Source organism: Choloepus didactylus, chromosome 2 (assembly GCF_015220235.1).
Source record: "Choloepus didactylus isolate mChoDid1 chromosome 2, mChoDid1.pri, whole genome shotgun sequence".
NCBI lineage: Eukaryota > Metazoa > Chordata > Mammalia > Pilosa > Megalonychidae > Choloepus > Choloepus didactylus.
In genome coordinates, this window is record NC_051308.1 from 39,894,632 (window position 1) to 39,908,503 (window position 13,872).

Consider the following 13,872-nt stretch of genomic DNA (forward strand, 5'->3'; position numbering starts at 1 on the left):
ACAGACAACTCCCTCATAATTGGATTAAGCACTCAAATTTCATGGGAGATTAAGTGGCACTCCATAGTGAAGAAAAAACAGGGATATTTTCTTGAGGTTAAGGGAAAGTGGGGATGGGGATGAAATTTAGATGGTTCTTGGAATCAATCCTTGGTCCCCTGAGCTTGAGCAGAAGCCCTGGGAGTAGGCCTGGAGCTCTCCAAAAAGTCACAGAGTATTTGAGAGGAAGAATCAGACAACGCTTTGAAAGGCGTTCTTGCAGAACCCAGGCAAATAAAGCCAAGACAACTTGGGCAGAAGTCTTTTTAAAGCCTCTTATAAAGAAAAGCATTTCTTTTTTTTAACCATTATTTCCAACTATACAAATAACACTTGAAAATGAGTTCTTCTTCTGAAAAACAAGACGAAACACTTTTAAAACGTCCTTTATCTGATGTGTATGTTTCCGTAACTTTTTCTCTGTTTACATACACACAACGCCTATCGACAATACAGAATTCGGTTTTGCTTGTTTTGTTTCGTGATTCACATGAACACCCATCACACTGCAAGAACAGTCCGACAGCTTGCTTTCCTCGCTTTGGGAAGTGTTACAAAATCGCGTCCAATATACCCTCTTTCCCAGAGCAGCTTAGTACGCCACGTAGAATTTTACCATCCCGACTGCGGAGCGACGCGGTGGACGCTCAAGAGTGCGCAGACAGGGTACGACGTGGCGCGCGGCAATGACGCACCAAGGTGCGCGCGGTGACGGCCGCAAGCGCTGCTGCGTCGGGGGTGGGGGAGGCGGAGCGAAGGCTGCGGCAGCGTCGGGCGCGCGCACACGTTGCATTCTCTTCGGCGGGTCTGGGTGTTTCGGACCACCAGGCAGGCAGACTGACGGGCAGCCCCACAACCCCGCAGCCTGGTGGAGATGGCGACCCTCTTCCTTACTGTGAATTCCGGAGACCCTCCCCTGGGTAAGAGAACCAGGTCGCCAACCTGTGCGGTTACATCAGCCCGGGAGGGTGCGGGGCAGGGAAAGTCGCCGCGTTCCGGCTTTGCGCAGTGGCAGTCACTGTCTGGAGATTGGGGCCTGTCTCTCGCGCGCGAACTATCTGCGGGGTAGACTCCATGCCCCTCTCCCTCCTGACTCCCAGCAGGTGGATCTGCTAGAGACAGTTTCCCTGGCGTGCAGGGAGACGCGATGTGAGTTTGGGCTGACGGTCAGAGGCTCAGCTTCGGACCTTCTCCCTCGTGGGACTACTGCCATCAAATTCCTCTCTTTCTTTTTGAAATGATTTCCTCGAGGCCGAGAACTGTTTGTTGAAATAACATTTTAGAGCTTAAAATCCTGTTATCTTCACTTCCCTTCTTTTTGAGTTTTTTCTCTTAACTCCTCTTATTTTACCACCTTCCCTTCCCTTTCTCTCAGAAAAGATCCTCAAACCACTTGACTGCATTTCTCTTTTCTTTACGTTTCGTTGGGTTCAAAGGATGCAAGGTAGACGATCTTATTGGCATTTATGATTTTAACTGAGGTTGCATTTATTTTTAATTAAAGGTGGTAGGGTAATTACTAGAACATTCAGATACACTGCAGACTGATGAGGTGGCTTCACTCCACACCCTGTGCATGTAGTAAACGTTAGATAAACGTCAGACCTGTCACCTTCCTGATATATCTTCAGTTCTGTTTGGGATTTTTTTTTTTTTTTTCAACGTGGCAAGGTTTTTGTGGGCACATAGCTTAGAATTTCTGCTCTTTCCGTACTTTGGATAATTACATGTAAGAATTTGAGTAGGTTATTGATGTGTTAATACATTAATGTGTGTATGTAGTATAGACACACGAGTACTTTTTAGTGTTCACGGAGTGGTGAGTTTTGGATACAATTGGCCATCATGTAGGGCTTGTTCTTTACATTCTCACTTTGGTGGTGGTCTGAGTCTGTTGCGAAAAAAACACAATTCAGTAGCCATTTTAAGTTTCTTAAAAAACGATGTTTTGAAATATTTGTTCCCAGTAATTATAGACTAACTTCACACAAATCAGTGACCCTCTAAAAGAAATGGGTATGATTCAGTGGGCTAGGAAGGCACTAGACAGTGTGGCCTCATGGTTAAGAGCAAAGGCTTTTGGTTCCTGGAGATATGAGTCCAATCCTGGCTGCCACTTATTAGTTGTGGAACCTAGGCAAGTTACTTCCAGTTACCTTGTTTAAGAAAGGGGGAATGATATCTTCCACATAGGATGGGTTGTCAGACTTAAATGAGACAGTGTAGGTAAAGTTCCTAACACATTTTAGGTACTCAATAGCTAATATTTTTACTTGAATTACTAAGAATATCATCTGAAGATCACAGACCTGTTTTTTTAAATAAATTATTGAACTCTTAAACCCATACTCTGCCCGTATTCAGGAAGAGTCTTAAAGATATTTGTTGTCATTTTGAACTATAGACCAGTATAAAATTTATATTAATTTCCTAATTGTTCCTCCCCTTTTTTTGTAATGTAATTCTTCCCTGTTGTTTTATTCGAATACATTTCATTTTTAAATAATAAAATTAGATAAAACATTCAGGAAAAGAGATTGCTTTGCTAGAATCCCCCTATTTATATGCTTTCAGAATGTTAAATATTAATTTTTAAATGTTAAAATAATTTCAAACTTACAGAAACAGTGCAAGACTAGAACAAAGAACGTTTTTCTGTACTACCCCAGAGCATGCTGCAGATATGATGTTTCACCACCTCAGAATGCTTTGGTGCACATCTCCCACAAGCAAGAAAACTCCCCTGTGTGACCTCACATCACAACCAATATCAGGAAATACACATTGATAAAATTCTTCTATCTAATCTACAGACCCCAATTTAACTTTCACCAGTTGTCGCAACATTACCATTCACTATGAAGGATCATGCTTTCTTACACCTAGTTGTTCTGTCTCCTCAGTTTCTTTCTATCCGAATGGTTCTTAGTCTTTGCCTTGACTTTTTTTTTTAATGTATATTGCTCACTTTTCTTTAATACATTTTTCGTTGTGAAATTTTACACATGCACAGAACAGTGACAACTATCAAAGTACGATTTAACAAGTAGTTAGAGAGCGTATGTGAAAGAATGCCGTGGGTTACAGTTCCACAATTCCAGCCACTTCCCCATTGTGAAATACATCATATATACAGAAAGGTGAAAACCCTCAAAGTATGATTCAACAAGCAGTCACACAGATAATCCCAAAGAATGCCATGGACCACAGCTCCACAGTCTCAGCCAGTTCCCCACCGTGAAACACAGGACGTGCACAGAAAGGCGACAGCTTTCAAAGCACAATCCAATGAGCGGCCATAGAGCAAATCCCAAAGCATGCCATGGGCCACATTTTAATTTTCCTGTTATTAATGGCTCTCAACCTGATTACTTATGATGGTATCTGTTAGTTTTCTTCCTGCAGAGTTTTCCCTTTGCATTCAGCAGACATTTTGTGGAGAGATGCTTTGATACCATAGGGACTTTTAATAGGGATTTCTCCCTATTAAACCTTCATCTCAGTAATTTTAGAATCCATTGATGCTTGCTGCCCAACTTGATTATTATTAAGATGGTTGCCAAATGGTGACCTTCCAATTCCACCATTTTTTTCTACATTTATTAGTTGGCATTTCTTTGTGAGAAGTGTTCCCTTTTTCCAATTTTTTAAAATTCCTATCAAAAAGACTCACTGAGTTAAAATCTGCATTATTTACTTTCCTTTTCTGTATTTAAAATTTTTTAAATGTTTAAGAATTACTTTTATTGTTATTAATTTCATATTATAAAATTCACTGATTTTTAAGTATGCAGGTTTATTGACAGATCTATATGTTGTGTAACCACCACTACATTGATGTCCCTTTTTAGTCAATCCGTTCTCCCCATCCCTGACTTCTGGTAGCCACTGATCTGCTTTTTGTTGATATTGTTTTGCTTTTTCTAGAATTCCATATACGTTGAATCATATTATATGTATTGTTTGGGGCCTAGGATAATTCTTAGATTTACCTCTCTAGTTTTAACAGTAGTTCATTCCTTTTAATTGCTGAATAGTATTCCGTTGTCTGGATGTACCACAGTTCATTTATTTTGATGGTCAAGTTGCCTCATTTGCCAGTGGGAGCCCCTCCAAGCTGACTTCTATGTCTTTTCCATATGTCTGTTATTCTTTCTGTACTTCTTGCTTTCCAGGCTTATCTCATACTTTCCCTGTCACTATTGGAGCGTGGTATTTTGAAACCAATATCTAGGTACTAGTTATCCATCTTAGCTAAATTAAGGAATAAAACATTAATGAGTCAAGTTAGTAAACTTTATCATGTATTGAGAGATAGTATTACACTGTTTTAGATTTGAGCCCTGTACTTCCTTAGACTTGCATTCAAATCCTGACTCTGTCACATGTTTAATCAAGAACCATGTACTAGTTATTTAACTCCTTTTTATTCCAGGTTCCTCTTCTGTAAAATGGAGAGGAAGGTACCTACTTCTTAAGGTTATTACAAAGGTTAGAAATCATAATGACTCGTAAGCATTTAACACAGTGCTCATCACATAGTTCTCTTTCAAACATTATTTCAGTATCTATTATACAATACATTGTTCAAATTTCTTCTTATCTCCTGAGGAGAAAAGACTGATTTCATTGTCACTAACTAGAACCTGAGCTCGTTCAAAAGAAGTTGGACTGTGCTAGTAAATAGATTCTGATTTATTTCTCTAAGATAGAAGGCTGTTTATACTTCCTGTCTACAGACTACTAGGAAGAGTTTATTGCTTGCAGAACTTAATATTGATTTGTTGACTTATCCTTATAGCTTTATGATTTAAGTTTTAAATACTGCGTTATTTACAAAGAGAAATCTTTCCATCCCATTATTTTTAGGAGCTTTGCTGACAGTAGAACATGTGAAAGACAATGTCAGCATTTCTGTTGAAGAAGGGAAAGAGAATATTCTTCATGTTTCAGAGTAAGTGCTTTTATATCTTTGTTCTCAATACTGAACAGCGTTTTTTATTTTTATTTTTAATGCAATTTTATTGAGATATATTCACATAACATACAATCCTCCAAAGTGTACAGTCAGTTGAACAGTGTTTTTTTAAAGGTCCAGGATTGAATGTTGTATTCTTCTTGTCCCTAGAAACAAGTATCCTTTTCTTCATCACTGTTCAGAGAACTGTACCAGAGGCTTGAACTTATCAGGAGTCTTGACTGATTCCACTTGTAATCTGTTCAGGAATGTTAGAAGATTTATTTACAGGTTTTTTTAAAATCCTTTGTAATTTCTTCTGGTAGAAATGGAAAGTATTAAAAATCAATAATAATAATAGTAAATAAATCGCATGGAATGTTAGGCAGCTATGAGAAAAAGACTTATGAAGACTTTTTAATGATGGAAAATGTTCATAGTTTAACATTAATAAAAGCAGGATGTAAATGTAAAATGTATCTGAATAGAAAAATATGTTCAAGAAATGTACAATAGTATTTTTTTCTGTGTGGTTGAATTATAAGAGATTTAATTTTTTTCTTTTTACTTTTCTGTGTTTTCAAAAATTTCTACAGTGAACAGAGATACTGTCTTTCCCTGCTTAAAGTGAGCCATGCATCCCAGGATATATGGAAGGTTGAGTGCCCTTAGACTTACTTCTTTTCTCCAAAACTCCTTGGAAAGAATAAAAAGAACTAGAAATGGAGACATTATTCTCTTGTATATGAAACTAAGGGATAGACACAACCTGATTTCAAATACTTTTAAGAATTCCTTGCAAATAAGAAAATCTGGACAAAGTGGAAAGGTTTCAAGGGTATTCTCAAGCAAGATGCAGATTTTGAAATGTGTTTAGAAGGTCCATACTAATAAACTGAAGTAAGAAAGACTTGTATTGGGAAAGGGACAAGATCACAAAAAGAAGCATGTAATCAGCTTGATATCTTTTTCTTGTGGAAAATTTTAGGCAGAAATAGGATTAAAAGAAGTATCACTTAGTTTCTTGACTTGGAAGACTTGGTAGGCTCAAGATGAGGATTCCGATTCTCTCCCCCAGTTTATCCTGATGTTTATCAATTCTGTGTTAACTAAAAATAATTGAATATGGCATATTGTTATTCAGAGTTATAACAATATAATAATACTAGTTCAGATTTATTGATTTTTAAAGGTAAGTGCTATTTTTAGAACATTTGTAAACCAGAATAGTGATATTACTTTCCTCTACTTGCAGTAATTGGAATTAAGGTAGATTTGCTCATAGCAGTCTGGCTTTAATGAATAAATCTACTAACTGTTGCCTTAATAATAAACACTGGTCCAAGCCAGGGAAATAGTTGTAACTGATGTGCTTGATGACATTTTTTTCTGTTAATAGTAGCTACGTATTTCACTTGAAAGCCACTAATTTGCCAGCCTTACACTTAATTATTGACTGGCTGGATACATTATTAGTAAACTAGTGTATGTAATAATAACTGCAAAGGTGACTGTGCAACATGGTTAAAGGAAATTACTTAATCTGTAATTATATTCTCAAAGTACTAACCTAAAGAAATTCTCCTGTGTCCCTTTTCCTCTCCACACCCCTTAGCAGCATTACCCTTATTCAAGATGTTTGCACATGTAAATTTCTCATGAATTCACAATTAGTGATGTTCTCCCACAAGATTCCCAATTTCATATTTGCTCATATTTACAGTTCTTCAGAAACCCAGCCTATTCATTAATATTTTTTTTAATCAGGGCTACTTACGCACATACTATAGAGTCATAGTTCTATAGGATTTTTTTTTTTTTTTTACAAAAAACAAGTCATCCACTCCCTCTCCTTCATTTTCCCTTCTCTCTAGGAGCAAACATTTCAAGTCTTTTGAGTTGATTCTTTTGATATTGACCTCTTTCTCTAACTAACATGCTTATATTGTTTCTCCTTGGTTTTCCAGTTTTAGGCATTATCTTTCTAATACCAAAGATGAGACTGAAACTCTTTCCCCTATTGCCATACACTCACCCCCCACGTTCACACACATGCTCCCTCACCTGCTCCCCTATTCTCCCCATGTCCCCTTTCCTCCCATTGTAGTTGAATCATGATTTTGGTTAGATCACCATTTGGTCTTTACATTATTTATGATCATGTTAAGTTTTATTCATTGCTGAGCCAAAGTTTAGTTTTTCATAGAATAATCATTGTTGGCTTGCTTTGTTCTCTTTTTTCTGAAGACTTTCTGATTCCTGATCTTTTCTGTGTAACTTCAGAAAGTTTGCGAATCATCCCTTAGGATCCCATATTCTGAAACTTCGTGATGGAAACTTGGAAATCCTTCTGTTTTAGAAATTAATTTTCTTTTCTTTGATGATTTTCTCCTCTTCATTGTCTGTTCTATATGTGGATATTGGACATTTTGGATTATCCTGTTATTTTCTTAAAATATCACCTCCATTTTCCATCTCTTGTTTCCTTTTGCTTTACTTTCTAGATATCTCCTTAATTTTGTCTTGCCATTTGTTTATTGAGTTTTTCATTTCTGCTTTTGCATTTGCAGTAGCTGAAATAATCTGGGTATTCCTTTTAAAGGTTCTTGTTCTTGCTTTAGAATTGCAATATCTTGTTTTATTGCTCAGAAGATATTTATGTATTTATTAAGTTTTCTTTTACTTGATTTGTCCAAGTTACATTTTTCTGTTTTTTTGTTTTGGTCACTATCTTCCCAGTTGAAAGCTTTTCCCAAATATCTGGTAACTCTGGATGGTTGTTTGAGTCTAGAGTGGGAGATTAAAACTGATTACAAATTCTGAACTCAAGGATATTATTCTTGTCAACTCTTAGCTTTACTCTAGGGTGATCTGACTGAACTGTTTATTTGGGGAAAGTGTGATGTCAGCACGTTTAGGTCTTTACTCTTGAGCAATCAGATTATCCAGAGGAGACTTTTCCTTTTTGAAATACAGCATATTTGAGGGAACAAGGCTGGGAAGAGGGGTCTGGGATCTCAGTATCCAGTATGCATATATTTCATTCTCCCTGTTTTCTGTATATGTTCACCCTCCACTGTGCCCAGTCAAGAGACCTCTGTTTTACTCATTAGGAAGTAATATTCCAGTTCTGCCAATGTAGAGTAAGAGGAGTGGCCTGGCTGTACAGAATAGGATTTGGGGATATATGTGTTTCTGTGATTCTTAGACTTTTGACCAGTCCTGTTTATTTTAGCTACCCTTCACTGTCACTTCCAAAAATACCTGGTACCATTTAGTCTTTTAGGGATTCAATTCTGAAACTTAATTTGGATTGGTTTTCAGTTTTGTCCACTTAAGACTCAATTTTTTCAAGTCTGTTAAACCCATCTGCTTTCTAGCTTCTGAAATTTTATTGCTATTGTCTCTTTGTTCTCTTTTCTTTATGGGTTTGTATCTTTAAAAAAATAATTTTTATAGAAGAATTTTGATGAGCTTTGATCTGCATCTTTAGCTGGAAGTTGATAAACCTAGTGTTGATTTGTTATTGTAAATCATTGTTCTTCTCAGTGTCCCACTTATATTTTTGTATTTTTGCCACTGGATAGGTATGTAGAAACTACTAGTTAGAGAAATGAAGCACCATATACAAAATCTGGTCTGAATTGAATTGTTGGATTTAGCTGAACATTTCAGAACAAATTGGAGTTTGATAAAAACAGTAAGGAACAAAGTAGACCATCCATTTTTGTTGATGCAGTAGAATATACATGATAAATAGAATAAGATTTCTGTTTTTTACATTTCTTTATAAATCACAGCTCTTACTGATTGCTATAGTACAGATTAATATTTTGTCTCATGCTTATATTCTAGAAATGTGGTATTCACGGACATAAATTCAATACTTCGCTATTTGGCTAGAGTTGCAGCTACAACTGGGCTCTATGGCTCTAACCTGTTGGAACATACTGAGGTAAGGAATGACCATTTCCTTATATGTGTTTTGTTTTAATTAATGCTCCTACTTTTTTGAGAACCTTATCATCATCTTATCTTTGGCAAATGTACTATTCTACTTAAGGCTCTTAGCATAGTCTTAATTATAGACCAAGTTAAGGAATGCTCATCTTTAGAAATTTTTTTCTCCTTTTTAAATTCCTAAGCTTGAATATAATCCCATACCAGCTGTCCCATTGAATGTTGGGTGCTGTTTTCCTCTTCCTACATAACTAAAATTTCACAGCTGAAAAGAACTGTATAGGTCATCTTATCCAGCTCCTTTACCAGTGAGGCAGTGAGCCTAGAAAAGTTGAGGTTTGTCCAAAGTCACATAGTTTTTAGATCCTATTTTCCTCTCTTAGTTAATAAGTTACAGCAATAGAATACTTTTCAAGATTTCCATAAATACTGCTTTTTTTAATGCTGTTTCAGGTTTTTTTGGCTATTTTTATTTCTTCAGCTCTAACTTTCTTAAATCACATAAAATTAAAAAAGTAAAGAATGGTTTGTAAAGGCATATTTTTTAATTCAGCGAATAGATGAATCATTTTTGGCAAGGTCCTTTCAGGTTGGTTTTTCCTTCTTGCTGTGAGTTCTCAAATCTTTCTCTTTTCTTTCGTGTTCTTCCTTAAATTCTCCCTCATACACCCTGTGAAAAAAGAAAAGAAAGAAAGAATTGAAAAATAACACAAAATGTGGCATTTATTTAAGTGCCCAATTTAGATCTCAGGCAACCAGAATTGAATCCCAATGATGATAAATTCTATAATTTGAGATAAGAAAGGTGTGATTCTGACTGAAGAATCCAGGAGTGCATTTTTGCTCCCATTAACCTGAGTGTTTTCTCCTGCTTTTTACTTTTCAAAGTATAAACTCTGGGATGCATTTCTTATCTATCTTTTGTGTTAACAGATTGATCACTGGTTGGAGTTCAGCGCTACAAAGTTGTCTTCATGTAATTTCTTTACTTCTGCTGTCACCGAGCTCAATCATTGCCTGTCTCTGAGAACATACTTAGTTGGAAACTCCTTGAGTTTAGCAGATTTATGTGTTTGGGCCACCCTAAAAGGTATCAGTAATGCTTCTTAAAGAATGTTTAGTTTTCATCATTTGCTATTTTGCAGTAGGAAGTACACATATGTCTATGTATATGTATATATACATATACATATACATATGTATATGTATATATACATATACATATGTATATGTATATAGACAGTAACTTAGGGTTTTCTTGCAAGAGAAATGACCACTCTGGTTGTTTTATTCTTTTTCAGTCACAGGAATTTCCTGTCCTTCTCTGCTGACCCTGGGTGTCATCTGTGTCTCACTATCCCAGTTTCTCTGTTGGCTTTGGAGCTGACCCTGTCCCTATTATAAAAGCCCTCACCCTCTTTGTGTCAGTACATCTTCTAGCTCAGCCATTACTTTACTTTAGACACTGTTGTCTCTGCCTTGAACAAAGTCCCTTCTCACTTCCCAGTAGGTGTGGGATGGAAGTTGGAGTTGTCTGGTGTTATGGCTCCTCTGGGAGGTTACTTTTTTCTTCTTCTCAGTTAGTTTGCAGCATATAAAAACATGCTCTTACCAGCTTGGAAAGCCAGTTACTTTTTTAAAAAAACAACTTTTATGATAATTGATATACAAAAAACTATATTTGTTTAAAGTTTTTTGATAAGTTTTGACATGTATATACCTGCGGAGTCATCACCACAATCAAGTTAAGTAATATACCAACAGCCTAAAAGTTCTTCATGCATTTTGCAATCATCCCTTCTTCCTCTGGTCCCCAGGCAACCATTTATCTGGAAAGCAGTTACTTGTATCATTGGTGAAAACGTTGTTAATTAGTGACTAACTGCATGTGGGGGTGGAAAAAGCTAAAGCTATGAAACTCTGGAAGCCAACATGTAGCTAGGAGGGAAAAAATGATGGTTTGGGAGGTGCCTGGGGAATTCATGAAAAAATAATTGAGTTCCTCGATAAGTTAAACATAGAATTACCATATTCTCAGCAATTCCACTCCTGTGTATATACCTAGAAGAACTGAGAACAGATGTTCAAAAACTTGTACACAAATGTTCATAGCATCACTGTTCAAGCCAAAAGGTAGAAGTAGCCCAAATGTTCATTAAGAAATGAATGGTTAAACAGAATGTGCTGTACGCATGCAATGGAATAATAAGGAATGCAAGTCATAATGAGTGAAGTACTGATACATGCTACAACATGGATGAATCTTGAAAACATTGTGCTAAATGAAAGAAGCCAGACATGATAGACCACATATTGATTCCATTTAAATGAAATATCCAGAATAGGCAAATCTATAGACACAGAAAGCAGATTAGTGTTTGCCTTTAGCTGAGGGGAAGAGGAATGGGGAGTGACTGCTTAATGGGCATGGCGTTTCTTTTTGGAATGATGAAAATGTTCTGGAACTAGATAGTGTTGATGGTTGTACAACATTATGAATGTACTAAATGTTACTGAATTTTACACTTTAAAATGGTTGAAATGATAAATTTTATGTGTTGAGAGGAATAATAAATTTGTACTGTGATTACCTGGTTTGATGGGATATAAATTCATGATTAGAATATAGTGATGGAAAGGATGACCTATATAAAATAAACAAACCTGAATGTTGAGAAATCATGTTATGTGAAATAAGACGGACACAAAAGGACAAATATTGTATGAACTCACTGATATGAAATAATTAGAATAAGCAAACTCCTGGAGTCAGAATTAGAGTATAGGTTACCAGGAAACAGGGTGGGAGTAGGGAATGGGGAGTTAACTGCTTTAATTGCACTGAGTTTCTACTTGATTGTAAAGTGTTGTTAATGGATGGTGGTGATAGTAGCACAACATTGTAAATTTAATTAACAGCACTGAATTATATATTTGAATGTGGTTCAAGGGGAAAATTCAGGTTGCATATGTGTTACTAGAATAAACTGAAAACAAAACATAGGACGGTACAACACAGATAGTGAACCTTAGGGTGAACTATGGACTATAGTTCATAGTACGGTTATAAAAATGCTCTTTCATGAATTGTAACAAATGTACCACACTAATGCAAGGTGCTAATAATAGTGTGGTATATCAGAACTCAGTATTTTATGCATGATTTTTCTGTAAATCTATAATTTCTCAAAAAGAAAAATCAAAAATCAAAAATGAATGGTTCTATTTCTAAACTTAACAAAAAGAATTTAATATACTTACTCAGATACCTATGAACCTAATGACAGATATCCATGTTGCAGACCATGGGGTGAAGGTAAAAGGAAAAAAGATCTAAGTAATGTAATTAATGGGGAGCGCTTTACACAGCGGCTGGGCATATTGAGGGAATGGATGGTGTGTAATACAGATCGTGAGCATGCTATAGAGGCAAGATGTATCCTGGATTACTTTGACTCTTTAGAATTCTCTTTGGTAAATCATTGGTCAAAAAGCAGAGACCTAACAGTTTTCACCTTGCCTTTGATGGTAATTTTATCTCCCAGAAAGTAGAAAGTTTGGGGATTTCTGATTCATACCAATAAGAAATAGTTGCTTAAATCCTCAAAAAGACCCTGGCATTCTCACAGAGTTGAGACAGATGCTGGAGTTTGGGAAATTTATGATAACCAAGGAGGATAGACTGGGCTCAGTCATTTATGTACTTCAGATTTTATGGAGGCAAATATCAAAAGAGAATTATTTTGGAATAAAGTTAGATATGCTTTCATAATATGAGATCACGTAAGAAATAAGGCCAGAAGGGAGTTAGAATCCTTAAATGTTATAATTCTGATAGTATAGTTATATAAGTGATCCCAAGGAACTGAAGGAGGATGCACAGGGAGCTCTCCAATGAGTACAGTTTTCAAAATGCACATATAAGAGACAGCATGGGTTATTAACTGCTGCTTACGATGGTTGATATAGATCTGGTAGTGTGGTAGTGTGATTTATTAGAAGCTTGAGATGCATTAATTTGCTTAGGAAAGTATTATTAATCTACAATCATGATCAATATCATGGACATAATTGAAAGGGGCCTAAATAGAGGCTGTATTATATAATAAGTTTACAAGATAGGAAGAAAAGAAAATGGGACTGATGAGATGTACAAAGGGGGCTTCAATTGTGTTCATTTATTTCATTTATTAAAAAAATAAAACACTGAAACAAATATACCAAAATGTTTTATTATTCTTTATTCTTTTCATGCATTCGTTTATGACATTTTTGTGTATTTGCTTTTTTGATGTAGTGTTTGAGTTCTTTTAAGGTTGTAGCTTTGTGATCTTAAATAATTAAATAAACTTTTTATCAGTATTTGTTTTTGATATCACTTCTGAAGAAATGAGCTGCTTCTTGATTATCTTGATTTTTATTTTATTCTCCAGTTGCCCTACATAGGCTTTCCCTTAATTATGAAGTGTAGCATTGACCTTACAATGGTGTGGGAGGGTGAGGGCAGGATATGGTATTATAGAACTTCAATGAGTTGAACTGAAGAAATATTTTTAATGATTAGCTTTTGTGAATTCTGTAAAATATATTGAAGTATTAGAAAACATCTCAATGTACGCATGCAGATTTTAGAAGTATCATTATGGAACCATAACTTGAAGTTACATCATTAACTTAAATTAACCACAGTGGGACTTTTTCTAATGAAGATGCAGGTTTATTGAGAGTTTTAAAAATTATGTTTGCTAACAGGAAATGCTGCTTGGCAGGAACAATTGAAAGAGAACAAAGCTCCAGTTCATGTAAAACGCTGGTTTGGCTTTCTTGAATCCCAGCAGGCCTTCCAGTCAGTAGGTACCAAGTGGAATGTTCCAACAAGCAAAGCTAAAGTGGTAAGACTTTTTTTTTTTTTAAAT

The 13,872-nt window shown here is 35.9% G+C and overlaps 1 protein-coding gene across 2 annotated transcripts in view; it reads left to right on the forward strand.

The window, feature by feature from the left end:
• The first annotated feature begins 794 nt into the window (after positions 1-794).
• EPRS1 (glutamyl-prolyl-tRNA synthetase 1) overlaps positions 795-13,872 on the forward strand; it is a 110,276-nt gene continuing 97,198 nt past the window's right edge. Inside the window, exons 1-5 of one of the 2 annotated variants that reach the window (XM_037823647.1) lie at positions 795-959; positions 4,909-4,993; positions 8,852-8,951; positions 9,890-10,046; positions 13,709-13,848. In XM_037823647.1, the coding sequence (XP_037679575.1) occupies positions 914-959; positions 4,909-4,993; positions 8,852-8,951; positions 9,890-10,046; positions 13,709-13,848 (528 nt within the window). In that variant the 5' untranslated portion in view covers positions 795-913. The remainder of the gene's footprint in view (positions 960-4,908; positions 4,994-8,851; positions 8,952-9,889; positions 10,047-13,708; positions 13,849-13,872) is intronic. The other variant, XM_037823639.1, reaches the window with a different exon arrangement.